This window comes from Meles meles, chromosome 9, assembly GCF_922984935.1.
Source record: "Meles meles chromosome 9, mMelMel3.1 paternal haplotype, whole genome shotgun sequence".
In the NCBI taxonomy this organism is placed as follows: domain Eukaryota; kingdom Metazoa; phylum Chordata; class Mammalia; order Carnivora; family Mustelidae; genus Meles; species Meles meles.
This window is the reverse complement of record NC_060074.1, coordinates 81,496,699-81,523,503: the sequence shown is the minus strand read 5'-3', so window position 1 is coordinate 81,523,503 and position 26,805 is coordinate 81,496,699. Positions and strand designations below refer to the sequence as shown.

General features: G+C 35.7%; 1 protein-coding gene across 1 annotated transcript in view; it reads right to left on the bottom strand.

The window, feature by feature from the left end:
* FSIP2 (fibrous sheath interacting protein 2) overlaps nt 1–26,805 on the bottom strand; it is a 92,300-nt gene continuing 65,495 nt past the window's right edge. The window contains exons 19-24 of the mRNA XM_046018219.1: nt 25,348–25,842; nt 23,499–23,599; nt 9,828–9,874; nt 6,628–6,671; nt 2,992–3,061; nt 1–137 (exon numbers count right to left, since the gene is read on the bottom strand). Of these exons, the coding sequence (XP_045874175.1) occupies nt 1–137; nt 2,992–3,061; nt 6,628–6,671; nt 9,828–9,874; nt 23,499–23,599; nt 25,348–25,842 (894 nt within the window). The remainder of the gene's footprint in view (nt 138–2,991; nt 3,062–6,627; nt 6,672–9,827; nt 9,875–23,498; nt 23,600–25,347; nt 25,843–26,805) is intronic.

The following is a 26,805-nucleotide window of genomic DNA, read 5'->3' as shown; positions in this document are numbered from 1 at the left end:
TCAGTGCTCATCCTGGTGAGGTGGTGAGGAAGATTTGGAAATATTGGTGTTAGTTCGAGAAAACACCTTTGACAGAGCTGAAGATACCTTTGCCAGCATTTTAGATCCTTGTTTGGAAATACTAGGCTTGAGAGTTTCTGTGGATAAAGCAAAAAAGTAATATGGATATTTATTAGATATTTTAATTGAGAGAAGCTATATTACAGAATTGATTTAGAATTCAGAAAGAGACATTTATACAATACTTTATGGGATTAAAAAAAAAACCCAAAAACAGGGACACCTGGGTGGCTCAGTGGGTTAAGCCTCTGCCTTCGGCTCAGGTCATGATCTCAGGGTCCTGGGATCGAGTTCTGCCTTGGGCTCTCTGCTTGGCAGGGAGCCTGCTTCCTCCTCACTCTCTGCCTCTATGCCTACTTGTGATCTCTGTCAAATAAATAAATAAAATCTTAAAAAACAAACAAACAAAAATTCACAAAGACTCTTTTGATTTGGCCCTGCTAACAGTCTTCCGGGTAAATCGGAAGGAAATAGGAAATTCTCCTTTTTTGAATACTGAATCTTGGCAAGGTCAAATACCTAGCATAAGGTCATATGAGTGGAAAATGGCCACACTGGGAATAGGATCCAGCTTTCTGACTCTATATAGCATAGTTACACCTACTGTATTCTGATGGTTCTGTAGTCAGGTATGCAAAGAATGTCTTACTTTACCTAGCAGAACACTCTTAGAAAATGCCTGATGAGCTAAACTTACATGGGTAAGTAACTTTCAACTCTATGCAGTAAGAGTATCAATTTCAGAGTGCTTATGTGCGAGTACAAGTGCATTAAAATTGGTATAATTTCTCACCTCCTTTGGGTGAATTTTCGGTTAGCTAACTTTAAGTGATTTTTTTTTTTTTGTTATGTGAAGTAAGACTGTATAGATAATAAAATATTTTTCATTTAGATTCATTTTTCTACATAACTTATTCAACACATGGGGTCTTAAAGAATATCATATTTTGGGGTGCCTGGGTGGCTCAGTGGATTAAGCCGCTGCCTTCGACTCAGGTCATGATCTCAGGGTCCTGGGATCGAGCCCCGCATCGGGCTCTCTGTTCCGCGGGGAGCCTGCTTCCTCCTCTCTCTCTGCCTGCCTCTCTGCCTACTTGTGATCTCTGTCTGTCAAATAAATAAATAAAATCTAAAAAAAAAAAAAAAAGAATATCATATTTTAATTATCACAAAATGACATTTTTACATGTAGACATGTAAAGACAAAAGTGAACATTTATGTACTTTTTTGAAACTTAATGATAGGGCATAAAAATACACATGACAGTAAAAACCAACATTTTCTTAATTCTAATGCATGCCAAAGTTCATGACTGTAGCTCTTGCAGTTACTTAGAGATATCTTTTTTGAAAGATAATATTCTATGATTAAAGCTAAGATAGCCTATAGTAAATTTAACTATGAAGAACAAAAAAGCATATTTAGGTTTTTAACTACATAGTTATTAATTATAATAATAATATTAATATTATACATAATATAACATACATAATATAATACACAAATTATATCCATAATATACAATAATAATAGTAATAATATAAATATTATTTTAAAAAATAACCTAAGAATTTAAAAGGAAACAGTCAAAATCTGCAGTGGATAAGACACAAAAGCATGGATTGAAAGAGAAAGATGTACATTCTGAAAAAGTAAGATAAATTTTTACTAACGTGATTGAGACATTGTTGCAAGTCTTTTGAAATTCTCTCATTGGAGAAGTTAAAAAATTGGTGTTCTTATTCAAAATTCAGATTCCTGGGCACCATTACTCAGAGATGTTAACTTGGGCAGTCTAAGAGATGGCCCAGGAATCTGCATTGTTAAAAAAATACACTGAGTGATTCTAATGCAAAGCAGTTCCTGAAAACACACTGAGGATACTGCTTCAAATATGCATCCATTCTAGATTCCTTGTACCTTGCTCAAGACCAACACTGGCTAGTATCATAGGTTAATAACATACATGAAGTTCATCCCTACAGAGAGTAGTGGACCCTGTGTTTGTCCTTTAATAGTTCTTTTTGTAGCAAAACTATAGACTATCTTTGATCATACCCAACATGGGGCTCATTCTGGGATGCAGTGGCAACAATATAGAACCACATTATGGAGGCAAGCAAAAATGGAGGATCAAAGTCAGAAGATCTGTTTTGGGCCTTAAAAGTTCTCCATTTGTTGACTGTGTAAACTCAGGTGATTATTACCTTCATTTTCTGTTTTGTAAATTAGGCTTTATGATTGACAGAGGGAGAGTAGTATGGTATAGGGGATATATAGACAAGTTTAGTTTTGTCTGCAAAACATTTCACAAAGCTTTGAATGATCTAATAAAATTTAAAAATCGGGAATTTTCACATAAAACTTTCATCTCCAGCTTCTTTTGAAAAAGGCTAAGACTTGAACTGGAAAAGCAAGCAACAACCCAGTATGTCAATGATTGGATTATCATCTCCTCCTTTAGATGGGACACCCCATCTCCAGTGGATCCACACCCCTGCTCAACCTACTTCTCTTGTTTATAGTAACTGTCTGGCTCCTGTGGTATTTGAGTGTATAAATTATCGTCATATTGAATGTGCTTAAGCTTTGAAGTTGGGCGGATCTGTGTTTGAATCCCAGCTTATTAGCTATGAGGTGATCTTGAGTAACCTACTCTTGCTTTCCTCTTCAATGACTCTCACTTTCCTCTTTAATAAAATGGAGATAACTGGTACCTAATAAATATTAGCTCCATTATTTGTTACTGTGGTTTGAGGTTAAAGTAAAAGAACTACATAATAAACATAATAAACTGAAAATGGCTATACACACATACATATACATAGTTAAGTATATTATTTCAATCTCATTACTCAATCTCAGGTTGAGTACTAGAAGGGAGAAGCCAGTCATTCCATGAGGAATGCTAAAGTATAGCACATTTGTACCTGAAACAAATTCTTTTGAGGAATATGCACTGTCAGTAATATTCTTGTTTCCTTCAAAGACGGTGATAAACTGCCAAGACAAAGCAAATTATATAGTTAGTGTGTTTTGGACACTATACTCTAGAGATACCTAGAAATCCCCCAAAGATGTAGTACAACCACTACATAAATAGCATCTATGCTCTGAAGCCCTAGAATTATTCTCTGAGTCTTAGGCTCATAATTTTTGCCAATTAGGGCACATAGGATTGACCCTTGTCATAGATGTGGGCCTTAGCCACCATTAAATGATGACCAGGCATCTTACGTCACAAAAAAATACCGGCTCTGTCTGCCCCCTCACTCTTTTGGGTGGATTGAAATAAACAACAGATTATAAATTCTTTTCGGATGCTAGAGGTAATGGTAAGTTGGGAAGGAAAATGGATGTTCACTATGTAACTCCAGTTTCCTGTTATGGAAATCTTAGGCATTTTGGGGTCTGGAGCAATGAAGTGGTGATGGGGATCTAGTCAGGGAACATGGCTGATACTAGTTTTACTCTGTAGACCTACATCACCTCTTTGAATATAGCAGCAGCAATCTTCTCAGAAATGTATAAAATAACCTGAGATAGGTTGCTGGGCTTCACTGCAAATATTTTATAATACTAGTTATTAAATAAGGAAATCGATGAAGAGAAATGAATCAAGGCCTAAATATATGAAACATAAAATGTGTTATGTATAGATTATGTAAAGACCATCAGATATTATAAAGATTTTATTTATTTATTTGACAGAGAGACACAGCGAGAGAGGGACTAGAAGCAGGGGGAGTGGGAAAGGGAGAAGCAGGCTTCCCGCTGAGCAGGGAGCCTGATGTGAGGCTCAATCCCAGGACTCTGGGATTATGACCTGAGCTGAAAGTAGACGCTTAACAACTGAGCCATCAAGGCGCCCCTGGACCATCAGATATTATGAGTTTTATCATAGTTCCTCCATGGGAACTTGAGGCAACTTATTTATTAATGTATTGCTGGATAGCTGAGGAATAAACTGGAGCTGAGACTATGTAAAGCACTGATTCTCAGTATTGGCTTACAATCGTTACATGTGGAATTTTTTTTTTTTTAATATGAATCCCTGGGTCCCACATCTCCAATTGAATTTAAATTTCTGAGGATGAGGCATATATCGATATCTTTAAAAAAAATGTCCACATGTGTGAGACTGACTTGAGAATCCCTAATCTAAAAGCAGAGGGCAGATACTACCAAGTGTCTCAGATGAGTAATTACATGTAAATTCTGATGGAAACATGAATCTTTGCATTAGGTTTAAGAGTATATGCCATTTCGTGATGGAACACTGTTATTATCACTACTTTAAATTTCTTTCTGAAAATTCCAAAATCTTGGCTGCATTGCACTTGGCATCTCATGTCCTTTCTCTTAGAAGTTGTAGACATTGTCTTATTTCTTTACATGTTAAGTAATTTTGGATTCTATCTTGGGCATTTAAAATAATTTGTGAGATTCCAAGAACTGTTAGTATCCTCTGGAGATGGTTGAGTTTTTTGTCTGTTTTTTTGTTTGTTTGTTTGTTTCGGGTTTTTTTGTTTGTTTGTTTGTTTTGCTTAACTAGGTAGCTAACCCACTTAGATTTAGACCACGTATCCTACCCTGCCTTCTATGGCAGTGTTTCCAATGTAAATTCAATTTCCAAAGCCTCAGCAGTACTTTTTTTATAATCTCTGTGTATGCACCACTATTAAAGCTATAGTTCAAGTTCTCAAAGCCTTTTGTTTATACAAGTTCATGTCAGTTCCATACATGCACAGCTCAGGAGAGACTTTTCAGTAGATTTTTAGGGGATCATTTTTTGATGATCCTCTCTGATTTTTTTTTTTTTTTTTTTGATATCTCTAACACTCATAAGTCCCCTTTTCTGGTTCTATGGCTAAATGCTGTGACTACCCTCCCTGTGTGCTATCTCACACATCCCATAACTGCATCCCTGTCTAGGGTGAAATGACAGAAGACAGCAGAGAAAAAAGTAGATTTCCTTCTAATATTCTTCAGGTTACTGGAGACTTTTCCTATTCTGGTCAGAGGGAAGGATTTTCTGTGAGTTTTAAGTGCCTCAGCAGCATCTGCTGCCATTGCTGTGTAGCTTCATGTCTGAAACTTGCCTTGAGGCAGAACCAAGGGAGGCGGGAAAAGTGGGGAAAAAGTGAACTTCTTCTACTTCCCAGTCCACAGGAACTTGTTCCTAATTTTCATAGGAGAGCAATGGTTTCTCCTGAAGATTTATTCTGCCTATTCTTTCTTTCTTTTTTTTTTTTTTAAAGATTTTATTTATTTATTTGAAAGACAGAAATTACAAGTAGGCAGAGAGGCAGGCAGAGAGAGAGGAGGAAGCAGGCTCCCTGCTGAGCAGAGAGCCCGACGCGGGGCTCCATCCCAGGACCCTGGGATCATGACCTGAGCCGAAGGCAGAGGCTTTAACCCACTGAGCCACCCAGGCGCCCCTGCCTATTCTTTCTAAGTAATTCCAGGATTTGAACTGCTCTGGATCTAACTAAACTAGGAGATATGGGGGCAGAGGACTGCAGAAAACTCATAAGGGTATTGGTGATTCTTTGAGTTTTTAACTCCCTTTCTCAAACTCCAGCTATTATTTTTCAGCATCCTCAGTAGTTGTCCAGCGTTTTCAGTTGTAAAATGAGAGAGAGGAGGTAGAATATGCTTACTCCATCTTACTTTGAACGGAGTTGGATATACCAATTTCAACCATGTTTCACCACGGTAAAGGCTGCAAGTGAGAGGAAGGGCAAAGAGCCAAAAGGGTCCAGATTAGCCAGGGATTCAGCCTGGCACAAGAAATAGTCTGTAATCAGCTTGTCAGTCTAGAGATTCTCTGTTATTCCCAAATGATTTTACTTGGAAAATATGGTCTAAATGAAGCCCGAGGTTGTCAAATAGACGTTTATATTCATAAATGAGCATTAGGTTGAATGAGGAACTAGCTCAGCATCTTCAGGATTTGGCATGAGTAAGAATTGTAAGATTTGGTTCTGAAAACTACTCTATTGGAAATTTCCAAAAAGGGTTAAGGAAGAGGAAATTTCCTGAGTTTATGGTGGAGAGTAGCAGGCCTTTTGGAAAGCTGCTTTTAAACAGTCTTTAGAAACACAGAAAAATAGGTGGAATCTGCATGAATTTTCTGCAATCCCATTTCCTCTGTTTTTGAAGCTTCTATTCCCTCCCTGCTTCCTCCAAGTTCTGCACTTGAAGTCTACCTGCCCTAGACTGGATGGAGTGACTCTCTGTAGGGTTTTCTTCAGAGACTGCAGTAACAGAGTTTAGGAATGGAATTGTACATAGGTGCTAGGGAAGAACAGTGGCCTATTCTGTGCACATATGCAAGGAATAATTTAATTGTAAAGTGAGAATTTTGATTAGGGGATTTTTCCAGTACCATGCACGGGTCGCAGCCAGAGGGAGATACCTGAGCAATAAGAAACTGTGTGTAGGGGTACTCTTCCTGATGTTCCTTAGATCGTACCACCCAAGCCCTGATTTGACCTTGAAAACTGAGCTATATTCAACTGGACCCCATGTATACCATTTATAGTTTATTGAAAAATATTTACCTTGACACTGTTTGAACTCTCTGGTGTTTGCTCTTGGGAAGTTCCTGTTGGGAAGGGGGGAAAAAAAAGGAAAATAGTATTTTTTTGGAGGCATGAATAATACTGAGACAAACCTGGTCTTATTATTTTTCACCAGAAAGTTCTAGAATTTAGGCAGGTAGAAAAAATTATTATTACTTTCAGTGTATAGACAGTGAGAAGAACATGGAAATAGGTAAGATCCCTAGAATTCTGGGGCATGTCTTAGATCTTCCTTTTGGAATTATGAAAGATGAAATATGATTTGGTAGGAGAGGCAGCCTCCATATCTTCACAGCCACATATTCATGCACAGCTACTCAGTCTCTATAGGCTCATTTGTTTACATGTAAAATGAGAGATTACCTCATAGATGATTCCAAGGGGCCTTGCAGCTCTAACAGTCTTTGATTCTACATAGCTAATTAAAAGCAGATAATTGGCACTAACAGGAAAGTGCTGGTCTTATGAAATAATTTGAGTGAGAACCAGGAGAATTTTGAAGCAATACGAAGAGGAAATCTGGAGGAATTGCTACAGAACCAAAAATTGCCCAAGTTCCAGGAGAGGTTAGTAAGCCTGTAAAACAAACTTAGCCTAAGGAGTTAGAAATGATGAGAAAATTTTTACAAAGACCATCTACTAGGGAGGCAGAAAATCTGAGTCTGAGTCTTAGCTTCATTTCTTAGAGCTGTATGAACATTGGCAAATTGAATTTAACTTATTTGACTCTGTTTCTTCATTATGTAGAATGTGAATGAGATTGTCTTCTCTGGCTGTCTCACAAAAGGATGCAATGAGATATCTTATATAAAAATATTGCACATTTTATAGAAATGTAATCATCAAGGGCCAATATGTGGTCATTCTCTGCATTATCCTTTGGATCAATGTAGGTTTTGGGGAGAAGAGTTGTAGTAGAATTTCAATTAACTCAGATACGAGAGGGACTGATTATTGCACTTATCTGACAATATTGGTAAAATTTTATTGTGGGTTGATAATCTTTTTAAACTGCCTGACTCTATATTGCACATAATTGAACTGACTTTTGCTTTTAAATGACTGAGGGTGTTGGGTTTACTTCCACGGCTGTCATTCCAAATGCTAGGTTTTTAAGTTTCTAGGCTAAATGACTATCAACTTCCCAGGATATACTGGGAATTTGTTTTGATGAAAAGTCAAAGAAAAAAACCCCTGATATTTGAGGGACTCAGGTATTCAGATTTAAGTTATTTTATTGTATATCTACATGAAACAAAGAATCTAATTTTCTAGTCCTAATCTCTCCATTAAACTCCAGTCTTAACTATCCTATTTCTTATGTGATACCTCAACTTGAATATCTCATGGGTACCTCAAGCTCAGCATAACCAAAACAGAATTCTTGTGCCTCTCATTCGTTAGTCCCATTGTCCCTCTTATTTTACTAAATGCTCATCTTATTATAGTGCCTATTTTAGGTTCTTGGGAATACAGCTGTAATCTTCATGGACCTCACATTCTAGAAGGAGAGAGTGAAAAAACAATTAATGGTCTGTCAGATAATTTTAAGTGCCAGTGAGAAAAATAAGCACAGATGCAGAATAGTTAGTGCCATGGTGGGAATGAGGCTACAGTGTCAGAGTATGGTCAAAGAAGACATCACGGAGAAGGTGAAATTTGAGCAAAGACCTGAAGGTGAGGGACGAGCAATGCAGATGTAGGGGGAGGAGTTCTTACACAAGGATCCACAAGAGCAAAGGCCCTCAATGCCTGGAATGTTTAAGGAACAGCATGGCCCATGAGGCTGGAGCAGAGAGCCAGAAAGAGATTGAGGAAGTTAAGTAAGGCGGGGGAGGTGATGTCCAGATGATGTAGGGTTCTGCAAGCTCTCGTGGTTTCTTTGGCTTTTGTCCCAGATGAGATGGGGAATACCTATCAATATCTGGAATTATCTTGTTTATGTCCTTACCCTTTGATGCCCACCCCAGGTTACAGTGTAAATTCTATGAGATTAAGGATTTTGTCAGTGTTGTGGGATTCTGGAACACAAAGGAAATGCTCAGTAAATAAATGAATGAATAAGGATTGAACTGGGCAAGTGAAATATTACTGAAGGATGTAAAAATTAAGCATGGTCATTGCACAAAATTGGAAAGGAAAATAACAATAACAACAATACTGCTTTTATGGTCAGGAGACTTAGGATCCAGAGTTGGCTCTGCCTCAGACTCAGAGTAACATTGGCAGAACTTCTTCATCATCCTTAGCTTGTGTTTCCTCATGAAAACATGAAGGGGTTTGTATAGAATGGTTTTTGTCTCCCTCTAGTAGCCCATGATTCCATACTACCAGTATGATCAGTGATTATTGTGACATCTTCTGATTATGGTATGTTTATGGAATTCTGGCACATTTATTGCTATTCTAGGAATCATCTTAATTAAAATAATTTCACTTCCAAGTTGAGACAATTTGTTTTTAAAGTAATTCCTTGAGTGGGTTGTGTGTCTGAAATAGCCAAGGGTAAACCTGTGGTTTGAGTTTTAAAGCCACTTTACAGTCAACATGACACTCTACCTCTTGTACATATGGTCATTGTTGGAACCACATTGATCCTCTGAGGTTTGAAAAAATAGAGAACCAAAAAGGTCTTAAATGTTCTAAGGAGTAGGTACTATTTTAAAAATACTGAAGTCTATACTAGTCAGATATTAATGTGAGCAAACAAATTTAGGTCTAAAAACTCCCTTCCCCCCACACACTTTTTGTACATTTTGGTAGGACTAAGCACAAAGGAAGGATAAGAAATCATTAAATCCTAGTATAAAGGGTTCTGGCCCAGATAAAAGCTATTGTATGGTGCATCCTTATTTTATGAATATTTTTCACAGGAGCATAGTAAATGTGAATTCATAACATCACACCATTTTCTTGATCAAAATTATTAATAAAATCTTGATAGCAATTCAGCAAAGGCAAACTAGTTGATTCATTTTAACACTTGAGTGATATAGTACTGGATTATTTTCCAAAAAATAGGTAAATTCCCAGGGGAAAAAACCTATCAACCTCAGGTCTGATAACTAAAAATATCATCAAAGCAGTAAACAAACAAAAAGCAATAGCTGAAAAGTTCATTAAAGCAGTAAAGCAGTCTTTTGAATGCTTTCTAATTTAAGAAAAATAATAAATCCAACCTTCTAATAATTTGTCACGTGAATCTGAGGTAAAATCTTCAGTCTCACTAAAACAAAAGAAAGAGAACATTTCATTTTCTGTGTATTTATTGAATGAAGAAATTACTGGTTAAGCAAAAGAACAATCGTCAGTTATTCTTCGTATGGAAGTAAACCTGGAATAATTTATCACTCAGTTCCAAAATCAAATGAAAATGATTTCTAAACTGACTTTTCACTTTTAATTTTGGTTAAATATACATAACATGAAATTTGCCACCTTAACCATTTTTAAGTTCTGTACTTGAGGACATTCTCATTGTTGTGCAACCATCACCACTATCTATTCTCCAGAATTATTCATCTTCCCCAAATGAGGGTAACACCACATTACCCTCTCTCTCTCTGTTCCCAGGGACCACTATTTTACATTATGCTTCCACGATTGGACTACCTGAGGTATCTCATATAAGTGGAATCATGTAATATTTGTCCTTTTGGAACTGGATTATTTCATTTAGTATAATGTCTTCAAGGTTCGCATGTGTCACAATTTCCTTTTAAAGGCTTAATAATATTCTACTGAATGTATATATTACATTTTGCTTAACCATTCTCTCGAATGGCTCTTGAATTGCTTCCAGGATTTAGCTGTTGTTAATAATGCTGCTTATCAATATGAGTGTATGAATATCTGAGTGACTGTTTTCACATCTTTTGGGTATATATCCAGAAGTGTAATTGCTGGATCATATGGTAACTCTATTTTTTGATAAACTGTCATACTGTTTCCCATAGCAACTGCACCATTTTCAATACCCAACAGCAATGTACAAGGATTGTAATTTCTTCACTTTCTTGCCAACATTTGTTATTTTCTGTTTCTGGTTGGTTTGTTTTCTATTTTGATAACAGCTATTCTGATGGGTGTGAAATAACATTTTATTGTGGTTTTGATGTGCACTTCCCTAATGATTAATGATATTGAGTATCTTTTCATGTATTTATTGCCCATTTATATATCTTCTTTGAAAAAATACCTATTCAAGTCCTTTACTCAATTTTTAATCGGTTTTTGATTATTTTATTGTTACTGAGTTGTAAGAGTTATTATATATTCTGGGTAGTAATCCCTTATAGATATATGATTTGCAAGTATTTTCTCCAATTCTTTTCACTCTGCCCTTTGAAGCCAAGTGGCCTTTGCATGCTTATCAAAAATCATTTGGCCATATATGGGAGAGTTATTTATAGGCCTTTTATTTTATTTCATTTTTTTATATATCTGTCTTTATGTCAGTACCACAGTGTTTTCATTACTGTATCTTCACAGTAAGTTTTAAAATCAGTAAGTCTAACTTTGTTCTTCCTTGTCAATGTTGTTTTGGTTATTAGGAGTCCCTTGAAAGACTATAAATTTTGGAATAAATTTTTTCTATTTCTGTAAAAAATGCTATCAAATGTAGTTCTTATAAAAATACTAATCTGTAGAATACTTTGTGTAATTATTGATATCTTAACAATAGCAAATCTTCTAACCCATGAATTTTTTAATGGCTTTTTAAATTTTTTAAATTTGAGTATAGTTGGCAGCAATGTTACATTAGTTTCAGTTGTACAACCTAGTTATTTGACAAGTTTATGCATTATGCTGTGTTTACCACAAGTGTAGCTACCATCTGACCCCATGCAATGCTATTATAATATCATTGATTATATTCCTTATGCTGTGCCTTTTATTTCTGTGACTTAGTTATTCCATAACTGAAAGTGTATATTTCCCACTTATCTTTACTTCCTTCTCCTTTAGCAAGGATCAGTTGGTTCTCTGTATTATATTTATAGGTCTGCTTCTTGTTCATTTTTTTTTAGATTCCGCTTATGAGTAAAATCATATGGTATTTTTTCTTTCTCAGTCTTACTTCATGTAACATAATTTTCCCATTAATTTTTGTCTCCTTCAATTTCCTTCAGGTATGTTGTATAGTTTTTAGTTTTCCATTTTGGATTCTTTATGGTCATTGTATAGAAATGCAATTGATTTTTCTGTGTTGATTTTGTATCTAACAACTTTGATGAATTCATTTATTCTAAAATTTTTGTGTTTTTTTGTGTGGCATCTTTAGGAATTTTCTACATATAAGATAATATTATTTGTGAATAGAGGACATTATACTTCTTGTCTTACAATTTAGATGCCTTTTATTTTTGTTTAACTGCTCTGACCAGGACTTCCAGCATGTTGAGTAGAAGTGGTAAGAGTGGGCAGTTATTTCTGATCTTAGAGAAAAATCCTATAGGCTTTCACTCTGAGTACAGTATTAGTTGTAGTTTTTCCCATATATGGCTTTTATTATTTTGAAGTAATTTCTATTTTTAGCTTGTTGGGTTTTATTATTTTGAAAAGGTGTTGAGTATTGTTAAATGGTTTTTCTGCATTAATTTAGATGAGAATGTGTGTGTGTTTTCTTCATCTTGATAATATGTTGTATTATATTTTTTATATATTGAACCTCCCTTGTACTCCTGGGATAATCCCACCTGAGTCATAGTAAAATATTTTAATGGGCTGTTGAATTCTGTTTGCCAGTAATTTGCCGAAGATTTTTCCATCAACATTCATCAGGGATATTAATCTGCAGTTTACTTGCAGTGCCTTTTTCTAGCTTTTGGTATCAAAGAAATGCTGGCTCATGAGTTTGGAGATATTCCATCCTATCCAGTTTTTTGAAAGAGTTTGAGCAGGATTCATGTAAATTCACCCTTAAATTTTTGCTAGAATTCACTAGTGAAACCATCTGGTCCTGAAATTTTCTTTGTTAGGTGTTTGATTACTGATTCAGTCTCCTTACTAGTTATAAGTCTGCTCAGATTTTCTATTTTTTTCATAATTCAATTTTGGTAGCCATGCGTTTCTGGGAATTTATCCATTTCATCTGAGTTATCCAAATTGTTGACATATAACTGTTCATAATACTTTCTTCTAATCCTTTCATTTCTGTAAAATCTGTTGTGATGTTTCTGTTTCTCATTTATAGTTTTAGTTTTTTGAATCTTCTCTTTTTTCCATAGACAATCTTACAATAATTTTGTCAATTTTGCTGGTCTTTTTGAAGAACCAACTCTATGTTTCATTGGTTTTATCTATTATTTTTCTATTTTGTATATTGTTTATCTCTGCTTGTTATTTCCTTCCTTATACTAGTTTTGAGTTTGTTTTTCTTCTTTTAGTTATTTAAGGTATAAAGGTAAGTTGTTGTTATAAGATCTTTTTTTTTTTTTAAAGATTTTGTTTATTCACTTGACAGAGATCACAAGTAGGCAGAGAGGCAGGCAGAGAGAGAGAGAGGGAAGCAGGTTCCCCACTGAGCAGAGAGTCCGATGTTGGGCTCAATTCCAGGACCCTGAGATCATGACCTGAGCCAAAGGCAGAGGCTTTAACCCACTGAGCCACCCAGGGGCCACTAAGATCTTTATTAAGAATTTACAGCTATAAATTTCTCTCTTAGTACTACTTTCACTGCACCTCATAAGTTTAAGTATATTTTCATTTTCATTTGTCTCAGATATTTTCTGATTTCCTCTGTGATTTGTTCTTTGATCCATTGGTTGTTTAAGAATACATTAATTTTTACATATCTGTGAATTTTTCTAGTTTTTCTTCTGGAAAATATATTGTATTACATATTCAAATCTCATTCCATTGTGATTGGAAAGGATGCAATGTATGAATTTAATATTTTAGAATTTATGAACCCTTGTTTTGTGATCTACATATGGTATCTCCTGGAGAATGTTCCATATACACTTGAGAAAAATATTCTGCTGTTGTTGGATGGTGTGTGTTCTGTATAGGTTTGTTAGTTCCAATTGATCTATCATCTTATTGAAGTCCTCCAGACATTCCATCTGGTTCTTCTGTCTACTACTGAAAGTAGTTTATTAAAGACATCTCTTACTGTTGGAGAGCTAGAGCTGTCTATTTCTCTCTTCAATTTTGTCGGTGTTTGCTTCATATATTTTGGAGCTTTCAAGTTTGTTCCATATGTGTTTATAATTGTTACATCTTTTTGGCGAATGATCCCTTTTGTCATTATAATAATGTTCTTTGTCTCTTGTTTTTCACTCAGAGTCTCTTTTCCTTGATATTAGTATAGCTAACTCTGTTCTCTTTTAGTTTCTGTTTGCATAGGGTATCTTTTCCTGTCCTTTAACTTTCAACCTATGTGTGTCCTTCTATCTAAAGTGAGTCTCTTAAAAACAGTATATACAGACTTATGATGGGGTCATCCTGATAAATCCTGATAAAACCATTATAAATTGTCTGTTCTGGGTCTGTTTTTTGTTTGTTGGTTGCTTTTTGTTGGTTTGTTTTTTGTTTTCATTTTATTGCTTATTTTAAAAATCATCTTATTTTGTTTCATCATAAGTGTACTCTTTAATCACCATCTCATATTTCTCACATTCCCACAACCACCTCTCATCTGATAATCATCAGTTTTCATGCTCTATAGTTAAGAGTCTGTTTCTTGGTTTTTCTCTCTTTCTTTTTTCCCACCTTTGGTCATTTATTTCTTAAATTCCAGATATGAAGAAGATAATATGATTTGTCTTTTTCTGGCTGACTTATTTCACTCAGCATTATACTCTCTAGCTCTACTCATGTTATTGCATGAGTCTTTCTTTTTATTTATTTTTTTCTTTCTTTTCTCTTTCTCTCTCTTTTTTTAAAGTAAGCTCTAGGACCAACATGGGGCTCAAACTCATGAACCTAAGATCAAGAGTTTCATGCTCTTTTTTTTTTTTTTAAAGATTTTATTTATTTGACAGACAGATCACAAGTAGGCAGAGAGGCAAGCTGAGAGAGAGGGAAGCAGGCTCCCTGCTGAGCAGAGCGCCCGATGCGGGGCTCAATTCGGGGCTTGATCCCAGGACCCTGGATCCATGACCTGAGCCGAAGGCAGAGGCTTTAACCCACTGAGCCACCCAGGTGCCCCAAGAGTTTCATGCTCTAATGATTGAGCTAGCCAGGTGCCCCTGTTCATGTTACTGCAAATGGCAGGATTACTTACAATTTTTATGTCTGAATAATATTCCACTGTGTGTGTGTGTGTGTGTGTGTGCGTGTGTGTGTGTGAGATATATATCTCACCTCTTTTTTATCCACCCATTTATTGGTGGACACTTGGTGTGCTTCCACAGTTTGGCTACTGTAAATAATGCTGCAGTAAAAATATGGGTGCATGTATCCCTCTGAATTAGTGTTTCTGTACTTTTGGGGTAAATACCCAGTATTTCAATTCCTGGGTTGTAGAGTGGTTTTATTTTAATTTTTGATTAACCTACAAAAAGTTTTCCACGATGGCTACACCAGTTTGCATTCCCACAAACAGTGCAAGAGAGTTCCTTTTTTCCCACATCCTTGCCAACACTTGTTTCTTGTTGTTGTTTTTTTTTTTTATTTTAACCATTCTAACAGTTATGAGGTGATATTCTCATTGAGGTTTTGATTTTCATCTCCCTGATGATAAGTAATGTTGAGCATCTTTTCATCTGCCTGTTGGCCATCTGTATGTGTTCTTTGGAGAATATCTGTTCATGTCTTCTGCCCATACTTAATTGAATTTTTGTGTTTTGGGTGTTGAGTTGTATCAGTTCTTTATATATTTTGCATACTAACCCTTTATCAGATATGTTGTTTGTAAATATGTTCTCTCATTTAGTAGGTTGCCTTTTAGTTTTGTTGGTTCTTTCCTTGGCTGTGCAGAAACCTTTTATTTTGATGTAGTCCCAGTAGTTTATTTTTGCTTTTATTACCCTTGCCTCAGGAGACATATCTAGAAAAAATATTGCTATGGCTGATGTCAAAGAGATTACTGCCTGTGCTCTCTTGAAGGATTTTTGTGGTTTCAGGTCTTTAATCCACTTTGAGTTTATTTTTGTGTATGATGAAAGAAAGTGGTCCATCCAGTTTGTTTCTCTCTCTTTCTTTCCTCTCTTTTTCTCTTTTTTCTTTCCTCAGCTGTACAGTTTCCCCAGCACCATTTGTTGAAGACACTGTCTTTTTTCCCATTGGATATTCATTCCTCCTTTGTTAAAGATAAATTGATTGTATAATTGTAGATTTATTTTTGGGTTTTCTGCTCTATCCCACTGATGTGTATATTTTTATGCCAGTACGTGCTCTTTTAATTACCACCACTTTGTAATAGAACTTGAAATTTGGAATTGTCATATCTCCAGTTCTGTTTTTCTTTTTTAAGATTACTTTGGCTATTTTAGATCTTTTGTGGTGCCATACAACTTTTAGGATTGTTTGTTCTAGTTCCGTTGAAAAAATGCTGTTTGTATTTTGATAGGGATTATATTAAATTTGTAGATTGCTTTGGGTAGTATAGATAATTTAACCTTTGTTCTTTCAACCCACAATCATGGAATGTTTTGCCATTTCTTTGCATTATTTTGAATTTCTTTCATCAGTGTTTCATAGTATTCAGAGTACAGGTCTTTCACCTCTTTGGGTAAATTTATTCCTAGATATAATATTGTTTTTGAGGCAGTTATAAATGGGTTTTCTTTCTTTTTTTAAAAAAATATTTTATTTATTCATTTGAGAGAGAGACAAAGAGAGCACAAGCAGAGGGAGAGGCAGAGAGAGAGGGAGAAGCGGACTCCCTGCTGAGCTGGGAGCCCAATGTGAGGCTCAATCCCAGGAACTGGAGATCATGACCTGAGTGGAAGGCAGATGCTTAGCCATCTGAGCCACCCAGGCACCCCTGGGATTGTTTTCTTAATTTTATTTTCTGCTGTTTCATTATTAGTGTTTAGGAACGCAACATATTTCCGTACATTAATTTTGTATCCTGCAACTTTACTGAATTCATTTATCAATTCTAGTTGTTTTTTGGTGGAGCCTTGAGGGTTTACTATATGTATTATCATGTCATCTGCAATGAGAGTTTTACTTCTTTCTTACCAGTTTTGGATAGCTCTTCTTTCTTTTTTTTTTTTTTTTTTTAGATTTAATTTTTTGACAGGCAGTGATCACAAGTAGGCAGAGAGGAAGGCAGATAGAGAGGTGGAAGCAGGCTCCCCGCTGAGCAGAGAGCCCGATGTGGGGCTCGATCCTAGGACCTGGGGATCATGACCCGAGCAGAAGGCAGAGGCTTTAACCCACTGAGCCACCCAGGCGCCCCAGCTCCTATTTCTTTTTCTTGTCCAATCACTATGGCTAGGAGTTCTAGTACATTATTGAATAAAAGTGATGGTGGTGGAAATCCTTGTGTTGTTCCTGACCTTAAGGGAAAGCCCTCAGTTTTTCATCATTGAGTATGATGTTTACTGTGGGATTTTCATATAAGGTCTTTATTATGCTGAGCTGTGTTCCCTCTAGACCTACTTTGCAGAGGGTTTTTATCATGAATGTATTTTGTACTCTGTCAAATGCTTTTTTTTTTTGCACCCATTGAAATGATTTTGTTGAGTATTTTTACATCCATATTCATGAGAGATATCTTTCTGCAGTTCTCTCTCTCTCTCTCTGTGTGTGTGTGTGTGTGTGTGTGTGTGTGTGTGTATGGTCTTTATCTGCTTTTAGTATCAGGGTTATACTGGTCTCATAGAATGAACTGGGAATTTTTCCTTCCTTTTGTATTTTCTTGAAGTAGTTTGAGAAGAACAGGTACTAATTCTTCTTTAAATGTTCAGTAGAATTTGCCTGTGAAGCTGTCTGGTCTTAGACCTTTATTTTTGGATTGTTTTGTTTTGTTTTGTTTTTTAATTACTGATTCAGTTTCATTGCTGACAATTGTTCTGTTCAAATTTTTCTATTTCTTCCAGCTTTAGTTTTGGTAGGTTATATGTTTCTAATATTATGTTTCTTCTAAGTTGTCCAATTTGTTGGCATATAAGTTTCCATAATATTCTGTTACCATTGTTTGTATTTCTCTGGTGTTGGTTGTTATTTATCCTCTTTCATTATTAATTTTATTTCTTTGGGTTCTCTCTCTCTCTCATTTTTGTTTTTTGTTTTTTCCTTGCTAGAGGTTTATGAATTTTGTTGATTTTTTCAAAGAACAAGTTCCTGATTTCATTTGATTGGTTCTTTTTTTTTCTTTTTTCAGTTTCTATATCACTTATTTCTGCTCTACATTTTATTATTTCCTTCCTTCTGTTGTGCTCCAGGGTTTAGGTTTTGTTTGTTTGTTTGTTTTTTCAAACTCCTATAGGTGTAAGTTTAGGTTGCTATTTGAGATTTTCCTTATTTCTTAAGGTAGGCCTGTGTTCCTACAAACTTCTATCTTAGAACAAGTTTTGCTGCGTGTCAAAGCTTTTGGACCATTGTGTTTTCATTTTCATTTGTTTCTCATTTCCATGTAATTTTTAATTTCTTTAATTTCTTGATTCACCCATTCATTGTTTAATAGCATATTATTTAACCTTCATGTATTTGTGGTCTTTCTAGATTTTTTCTTGGGGTTGATTTGTAGTTTTGCAGTGGTGTCAGAGAAGATGCATGCTATTACTTCAATTTTTTTTTTTTTTTAATTTGTTGAGGCTTGTTTTGTGGCCTAATGTGTGATCTATTCTGGAATGTGTTCCATGTGCACTTGAAAAGAATGTATATTTTGCTGTATCGGGATGGAATGTTCTGAATATGTCTATTAAATCCATCTGGTCCAGTATGTTATTCAAAGCCACTGTTTCCTTGTTGATTTTTTGTTTGGATGATCTGTCAATGTAAATGGGGTATTAAAATCCCTTACTATTACTGTATTACTCTCAAGTATTTCTTTTATTTTCTTTTATGTTTATTATTAACAAAATTTTTATTTTATTTTTGCTTTATGTATTTGGGTGCTTCCATATTGAATACATAAATATTTACAATTGTGATATCCTCTTGTTGGATTGTCCCCTTTATATAGTATCCTTCTTAGCCTCTTGTTACAGTCTTTGTTTTAAAGGCTTCTTTGTCAGATATAGTATTGCTACCCCAGCTTTTTTTTTTTTTTAAATTATTAATGTTTCTCCATCCACTCACTTTCAGTCTGCAGGTGTCTTTTTGTCTTGAGTCTCTGTAGGCAGCATATGAGTTTTTAATCCATTCTGACACCCTATGTCTTTTGATTGGAACATTTAGTCCAGTTGCATTTAAAGTAATTATTGATAAGTATGTATTACCATTTTTTCACTTGTTTTATGGTTGTTTCTATAGATTTTCTCTGATCCTGGAGTGACTGGGTGGCTCAGTTGGTTAAGCATCTGTCTTCAACTGAGGTCATGATCCCAGGGTCCTGGGTCTGAGTCCTGCCTTGGGCTCTCTGCTCAACGGGGAGGCTGCTTCTTCCTCTCCCTCTGCCTGCTGGTCCCCCTGCTTGAGCTGTCAAATAAATAAATAAAATCTTTTTTAAAAAAAAAAGATTTTCTCTGATCCTTTCTTCTTTTGCTTTCTTTCATTGTTTGTTGGCTTTCCTTAGTGATGTACTTGGATCCCCTTCTCTTTATTCTTTACATGTCTATTACTGGTTTTTGATTTATGGTTATCATCAGTTTTACATATGACATTTTATGTAAAGAGCAGTGTATACTAAGTTGATGTTTGCTTAAGTTTAAATCCATTTTTTTATTCCTCTTCCTCCCAGATTTTTGGTATATGGTGTTATATTTTACATTTTTATTTTTAATGAATCCCTTGATTGTATAGAAATATTTATTGTTACTGCTTTGGTGTTTTTTTTACTTTTCCTACTCTTACTTATAGTCTTTCTTTCCACTCACAGAGTACTTTTTAATATTTCTTGTAGGGCTGGCTTAGCATGACTTCCTTCAGTTTCTGTTTGAGAAACTCTTTACTCTTCTTTTGTTCTGAATGATAATCTTGCTGGAAAAGTATTCTTGGCTGCAGATGTTTTCTTTTCAGCATTCTGAACATATGATGCCACTTTCTTTTGGCTTGCAAGTTCCTGCTAAAAAGTCCACTGATAGCCTAATGGGGTTTTCCGCTTGTATGTAGTCTTCTTTTCTCTTGCTACTTTTAAAATATTTTATCAAAACTTTTGCCATTTTAATTAGTAAGTGTTTTGGTGTGGACCTCTATGTTGTACTTTTGAGGGGATCTCTGTGACTCTTGGATCTGGATATTTGTTTCTTTCCCCAAATTAGGGAAGTTTTTAGCTATTATTCCTTCAAATAAATTTTTCTGCTGCCTTCTGTCTCTCCTTCTTCTGAGAGCCCAAGAATGTGGATGTTACTAAGCTTGATGGAGTCATTGAGTTCCCTAAGACTATTCTCAATTTGCATATTTTTTCCTTTCCTTTTGTCAACTAGATTACTTTCCATTCTCTGTCTTCTAGATCATTAATTTGTTCCTCTGTTTCACCTAGCCTGCTATTTATTTCATTGAGTGTATTTTAAACTTCATTTATTGTGTTCTTTTTTTTTTAAAGATTTTATTTATTTATTTGACAGAAAGAGAGAGAGATCACAAATAGGCAGAGGCATGCAGAGAGAGAGAAGGAAGCAGGCTCCCTGCTGAGCAGAGAGCATGATGCAGGGTTTGATCATAGGACCCTGGAATCATGACCTGAGCCGAAGGCAGAGTCTTAACCCACTGAGCCACTCAGGCACCCCCATTTATTGTGTTCTTGATCTCTGATTGGTTCTTTTTTATCTCTGTATTAAATATCTCACTGATGTATGCCATTTTTTTTTTTTTTTTTGAGAGAGAGAACAAGTGAGAGAAGGAGGTGGGTAGAGGGAGAGAGTGAATCTTAAGCAGGCTCCACACTGAGCATGGAGTCTGACACAGAGCTTGGTCTCATGACCCTGAGATCATGTCCTGAGCTAAAATCAAGAGTTAGATGCCCAACTGAATGAACCACACAGGTGCCCCCAGTGTCCACAGTATTTTTCTTTTGTTTGTTTGTTTTTTGTAGTCCAGTGAGTATCTTTGTCATCATTACTTTAAATTCTCTATCAGGCATATTATTTGTTTCCATTTAACTTTGGTCTCTTGCCATGGTTTGGTCCTATTCTTTCATTTGGGAGATGTTTGTCTCTTTCCTCATTTTGTGTGACTTTTTGTGTCTATTTCTATGTGTTAGGAAAAGTTAGCTACTCACTTGCTCTTAATGATAATAGCCTTATGAAGAAGATGTCCTGTAGTGCCCTGCAGCACCATATTTCCTGTTCCCCAGGGCTTGGCATTCAGGGAGTATTTCTTATGTGTGTTGTGTGTGCTCTGCTGTTGAGTCTTGGTTTCTTTTTTCTTTAGTCCACTTGTTTGCAGAGGCTATCTTTGCCTATTGTGGGCAGCAAGGTGTGCAGTGCTTCCTCTCCTGCTGGAACTGAGGTCCTGCAAAATACTCAGGGGTCAAGTGATGTGATGTTGACAGGGTTTGAGCTGGTCTTCTGGGGGAGGGGCCTGCAGTACCAGTACTGAGGTCAGCATGACTGAGAAGGGTAGATCTGTTGAAGTATGTGTGTGTGTAGGGGGGAGGTAAGGAATGTTGGTGCTGCACTGGTTCCCACAGGTGGCCATTGTTTATGCTGGGGAGGGAGGGAGGGAAATGGTACCTGCTGGCTCCTTTGCTCCAGGAGGGGCCTCCCCATGATCCCTGTCTCTCTGGGCTGTACACTGATATGAACAGATTAGTCTCCCTCCTGTCTATCCCTTGCATTTTTCAAACTGCTGGTTCTATGCTGTATCTGCATGGGCTGTTTGTCATGCTATCTTTTTAAGGGCAGGGACTCCACTTCTTAACACCTCTGGGCTCTACCACAGCCAAGCCTGCTGATTTTTTAAAATAATAGACTTTAAGTCCTGCTGGTTTTAAGAACTCATGAAATTCAGCCCCTCTCACTTTTAAAGGCAAATATTATGTAGATTCAAGCTCCCTATTTGTGAGTTTCCCAGTGTGAAAAGTCTGTCTTTGGCCTTTCTCTATGCCATTGGCTCCCTCCTTCCTGCGGAAGGCCATTGTCCATTTTGTTCCCAGACCCCTTTTTACCCTTCCTACCTTTTTTGATGTGGCCTCTTCTTTGCCTTTAGTTGTGGAGTTTCTTGTCCCAGTCTTCAGGTCATTTCCTGGGTTATTTACACTGGCATGGATGTTAGCTAGTTGTATCCAGGGGACAAGGTGAGCTTTGGGTCCTCCTTCTGCCAACTTCTCAGCTGAACTTCAAGGACTCCCTTTTGTCAGATCTTCTTTTAAAATGCTTCCCATCATGCTTCTTTTCAGGGCCTTCAATATTCATTGTATTCTTTCGCCAGTAGTCTCTTGCTCTCAGGTGCATCTTGTAGTCCTCTGTGATTTTCATGCACTGTGGGACCCATCAGCTGCCTTCTGTGATTTCCAGGCATAGTTCCAAACTATGCCACTGTCTCAGTCTATTTAGGTGAAACAGAAACATTCCCTTAGCCAGCCCACAGCTAGCAGAACAGTGCAAACAAGTTCCAGTCTGCTTTTTCCATCCCAAGGGAGGGAACTGGGAATTGGGCCATTTCTTCCCAACTGTGTCTTGTCATGTTGCAGAGGGGATTGTGCAAAGGCAAGCAAAAATCTGGAATTTCCTACCATTTTGAATGTGGCTTTACCTTGATTACACATTCACTTGATTACTGCAAATATTTGACTGTTTATCAGAGCTCATATAAGGTTATTTTATCAGCCTGTAGTTTTTGTTTGTTTGTTTGTTTGTTTTCCTGAGGAGACAAGGGCCTGTAGTTTCCTGGTCTGCCATCTTGCTCTAAATTGACTTTTATTTGATATCATCTATGCCCTCTGTCTTCATCATTGATATAAACAATAGAGAGGTGCTCACATTAATAATGTATTTTAAAATAACCATTATGCAGGAAAGAGAGGCAATGATGCGTATCCCCAGAATAATGTCAAAGTCAGTGTCAAAAAGAAACAACTCCTTCATGCTGTGTGGAAAGAAATGTAACCAGGCAGATTTTTCTCTTTATACCCATTCCTTCTCCTATAATTGAAAATGCTACCTCTTCTGGGTTATGAATATATGAATATAAGAATATTCATAAACTTAACAATTTTAAACAAGTTTTAACTCTCCTAGATATAGTTATTAGATTTCAAGTCTACAGTATACTTTATTGTTTCTGTCCTCTGTAATTGCCACACACTCCCGACTTTGTTCCTATAGTTGCCCAAACCAGAATTATCTTCTTATATAAATGCTCTCTATACTTAGAGGCCCATATCAAACTCCATTGTTTTCCAGACTTCATCTCTGAATGCTCTACCTTACAATGCCCCCGTTCATCTTTGAATTCTTCTAACAGGCATTTATATACACTGGAACATTTAGCTACTGAAGAGGGTTGAGCAGGAACTCCTTGGGGTGATAGTGCAGATATCATTGTGCCTATCTACCAGGTTAAAAACCAAAACCAAAATCAAATACACTAGCAAATTCTTGATCCAAGACACTGCTATACTATAAAAGATGTAGAAACCAGGTAAGTGAAAATGAGGGATCAGGTAGAAAGGGGACTGCCTCAGGAATCCTCCACAGTGAGAAGGAATAGGAGGGAAGAATAAGGAGTGAGGTAAAGTCCAAGGCTGAATACTTGCCCAACCATAGTTTTACCAGGGACCCTATTCTTCCCATAAGTATTATTTTCATCTCAGATTTCTATTTTTGTTTTGCTTTAATTTCATATACCTGGTAGATGAAATCAGATCTTCTTGGTTGTATGAAGATGAACTCATAATTCTATGTATGAAGTAATATGTTGGTTCAGTACTAGGATTCCTTTTTTCTTTCTGGAGAAGTGAAAAACATGTGTCACATAAAGTCGAGTTTGACATGCACTTTCTCACTTACTGGCATACTTTGCACTCGAATCTACACTATAATGAAAAAAAATTCTAGAGATTACTTAAAAGATGAATCTCTTAATTCTAATGAAAAGGTCTCTTTCCAAATTTTTTTTTTTGAATTGACTCAGTGCTGATGATCTATATTTTATATTGGAGTTTGAATAGTTTTTAATATACATTTAAACAGTGTTTGAAGAATATAGTTTTCCATTTCTGCACTTTACAAATATTTTAATCCTATTTTACTGAGTACAAAAAGAAAAAGAACAAAGACATAACTCTGGTCAATTCAGAAGTTTTTCAAGTCAACCATCTTAATATGTACTCTGTTTGTTGGGAAGTCATGTGATTTCATGGCCATATTTTTTACGAGAATATCTTTATTGTGATATTTCTTAAAATCCCCCAAACTACTATTATTGGGATTATAATCCTAATAATATAATCCATTATAATATAATCCATTTTGAGGTTTTTTTTTTTTTAAGATTTTATTTGAAAGAGAAAGAGAGAGCACGAGCAGATGGAGGGGCAGAGAGATGGAGAGAATCAGGATCCCTGCTGAGCAGAGAGCCCAACACAGGGCTCGATTCCAGGACTCTGAGATCATGACCTAAATTGAAAGCAGACACTTAACCCACTGAGCCACCCAGGCATCTCTCCATTTTAAGTTTTGCAAATGTTATGCTATAATATTTCTTTAGTTATCTATGAAGCCAACATTTCTGACTATGAGGCTCAAGAAAATTATTCTGAAGACTTTATCTGGTCATGAAATCACACATAGCTTCCCAACAGATAGATCAGAATATGCACTAAGATAATTTACCTGTTAAGCTTCTGAATTGAACAAAGTTGTATCTCTTTCTTGTTCTCTAGTTCATCTCAGCTTTTGTACATACCCAGGAATCATGTCAAGTGGATACTCAATAGAATTTTCTCACCAGGAAATCCTAAATCATATACCCTTTCCAAAAACATGTTTTAGTACCAGTTTTGGAAAGGGCCATACCCCAGTGATCACTGAAATCCATACCATCATTTCAGGGGTATGATATTAGGGACAAGAGCTATACCCCATGATGATAGTGGAGCTTATGGGCTGGTTATAAGGGTTTAATTTAAAATATTTTGATTAGCTTGTTAATTTTGGGCATGTTGGCTAAGTAACTAAATAAGCTGGCTATGTAGCTTGCCCAAAGCACACATAGATATTAAGTGAGAGTCAGGATTTAGACTCAGACAATCTAAATTTATATGAATCTTTTTTTTTTTTTTTACTTCTTCCTACATTGTCCCAATGTCTAGTCCTATCCTACCTGTATAAGTTTTCTTTACACAAAATATTCAATGGATATTTACGAGCCAAAATACAAAGGGACTGAAATTTATTAAATTATAGATTTAAATAATTAGCTTGCATTTCTTTTCAATGGTTTCTATTTTATGTTTTCCTTGGGAATCTAACTAATCTAGGTCTCTTTCCAATATCTGCTTTCCCTCCATTGAGTTTAATGGGTTCATCTGTTAATGATTTCTTTCATACCATAAATATTACTAGGCTTAGGAGGAGACTGGAATCATTTTAGTATTCTTTTATGGCTAATTAAGATACATTCTCAGACAGAATTTCTGAAGTTCTCTATTCTTTCCATTGATATCGGTCACTGACAGCTATGTTTCTCATTCACCTTATTCTGTGGCTTTCTCCCCTGAGAGCCTGTTTCAGTCATGGTTGCTGAGCATGTGGCCATGTCAATCTCAGCAATAGCTCTTTTAACTTTTCTCTCTTTTGGTTCTATTATATGATTTGAGGTTGCTTCAGTATTTTCAATATTTACACTGGATGTGGGCTGACAACATTTGCTTAGAGACAAAAACTTTTTCAGGCTGCTTGTGCTTATTGTTGGCTTGGGAGAGACAACTTTGCTTTCTACTGGCTTCATGGTTTCTTTCACTTGGTCTTCAAATTGTTCTCTTAAGCATTCTTCTTGTACAATCTCTTTTAAAACAACTTCATCTTCAGACATTAGTTCCTCTTCTATGGTACTTGCTGAATCTTCTTGATCAATATCATGAGCTACTAAGCGAATGATAAGATCTTTTTTGTTCTGAACATCTTTTAAAAGCTCTACCTTGGTGATATCAGGCTTTCTTATATTCTGAAATGAATTTCTGCAAACAGCCTGGAATTGAAGGTACATTGAATATTAAAAACAAATGCCTCAGTCAATCTCCTGTGGTTCTATTGTAATTTAACTACTTTAATATGATTTATAGCTTCAGTTTAAGGAGTATTATCTTCAAATGCCACTATTTGTATATTAACAATATTTTAAAAAGAAGAAACAAATGAAAGTTATGAAAAATATTTGTTGGTGTCTAGCATTTATTTTATATTCCAGAGATCATATTAATCTATCAGAACTTACTCCAAAGTGTAGAGGAACATCTAACACTGGTTTCTTTTCTTTTCTTTCTTTCTTTCTTCTTTTTTTTTTTTTTTGCTTAAACTTTATATTTTGTTGTTTCATAATTTAGTTTTTTTTTTCATTGACCTTCAAAGTTTTGAGACAGAATAGACACTATAATCTATTATTCTAAAATTCTAGATAGGCAAATAGAGAATCCTAAATGTACATATAGTCAACAACAACAAAAAATCAAAATATTGTCTGATCTTGGCTTTTAAAAATGATGAATAACCAGACTTGTGAAGGTCTTTAACTCTTTAATCCTTATTCTTCCACTCCTGAACGTTTGGTTATATTTTCCAAAAGAATTGTCAAAACAAGTCTTAATTTTTTTTACCCTTCTAGTTTTTACCCTTCTAGAAAGTTAAGTCTTACTTTCCATTTCCAATGTCTAAAGACTAATCAAATAAAAGACAATTATAGATAGCAGAATTTCTCTAATTTCTGTTGTTGTTGATGATGCCACAGAACCTCCAAACTGACTTAATAATCATAAAACTCAACATCCTTTGTAATACTGCAAGCCAGTTTTTCAGACAATGGTGTTCTAAAAGAATATCTTCTGTGGAAAAGTATAGAAACAGCTTTTTAAAGAAATTAAAACACAATCAATTTTGAAGTTCTGTGTCAGTAAGGGGAATTAGTGGTTTAGAAAATCAAAAATCATCCCATATG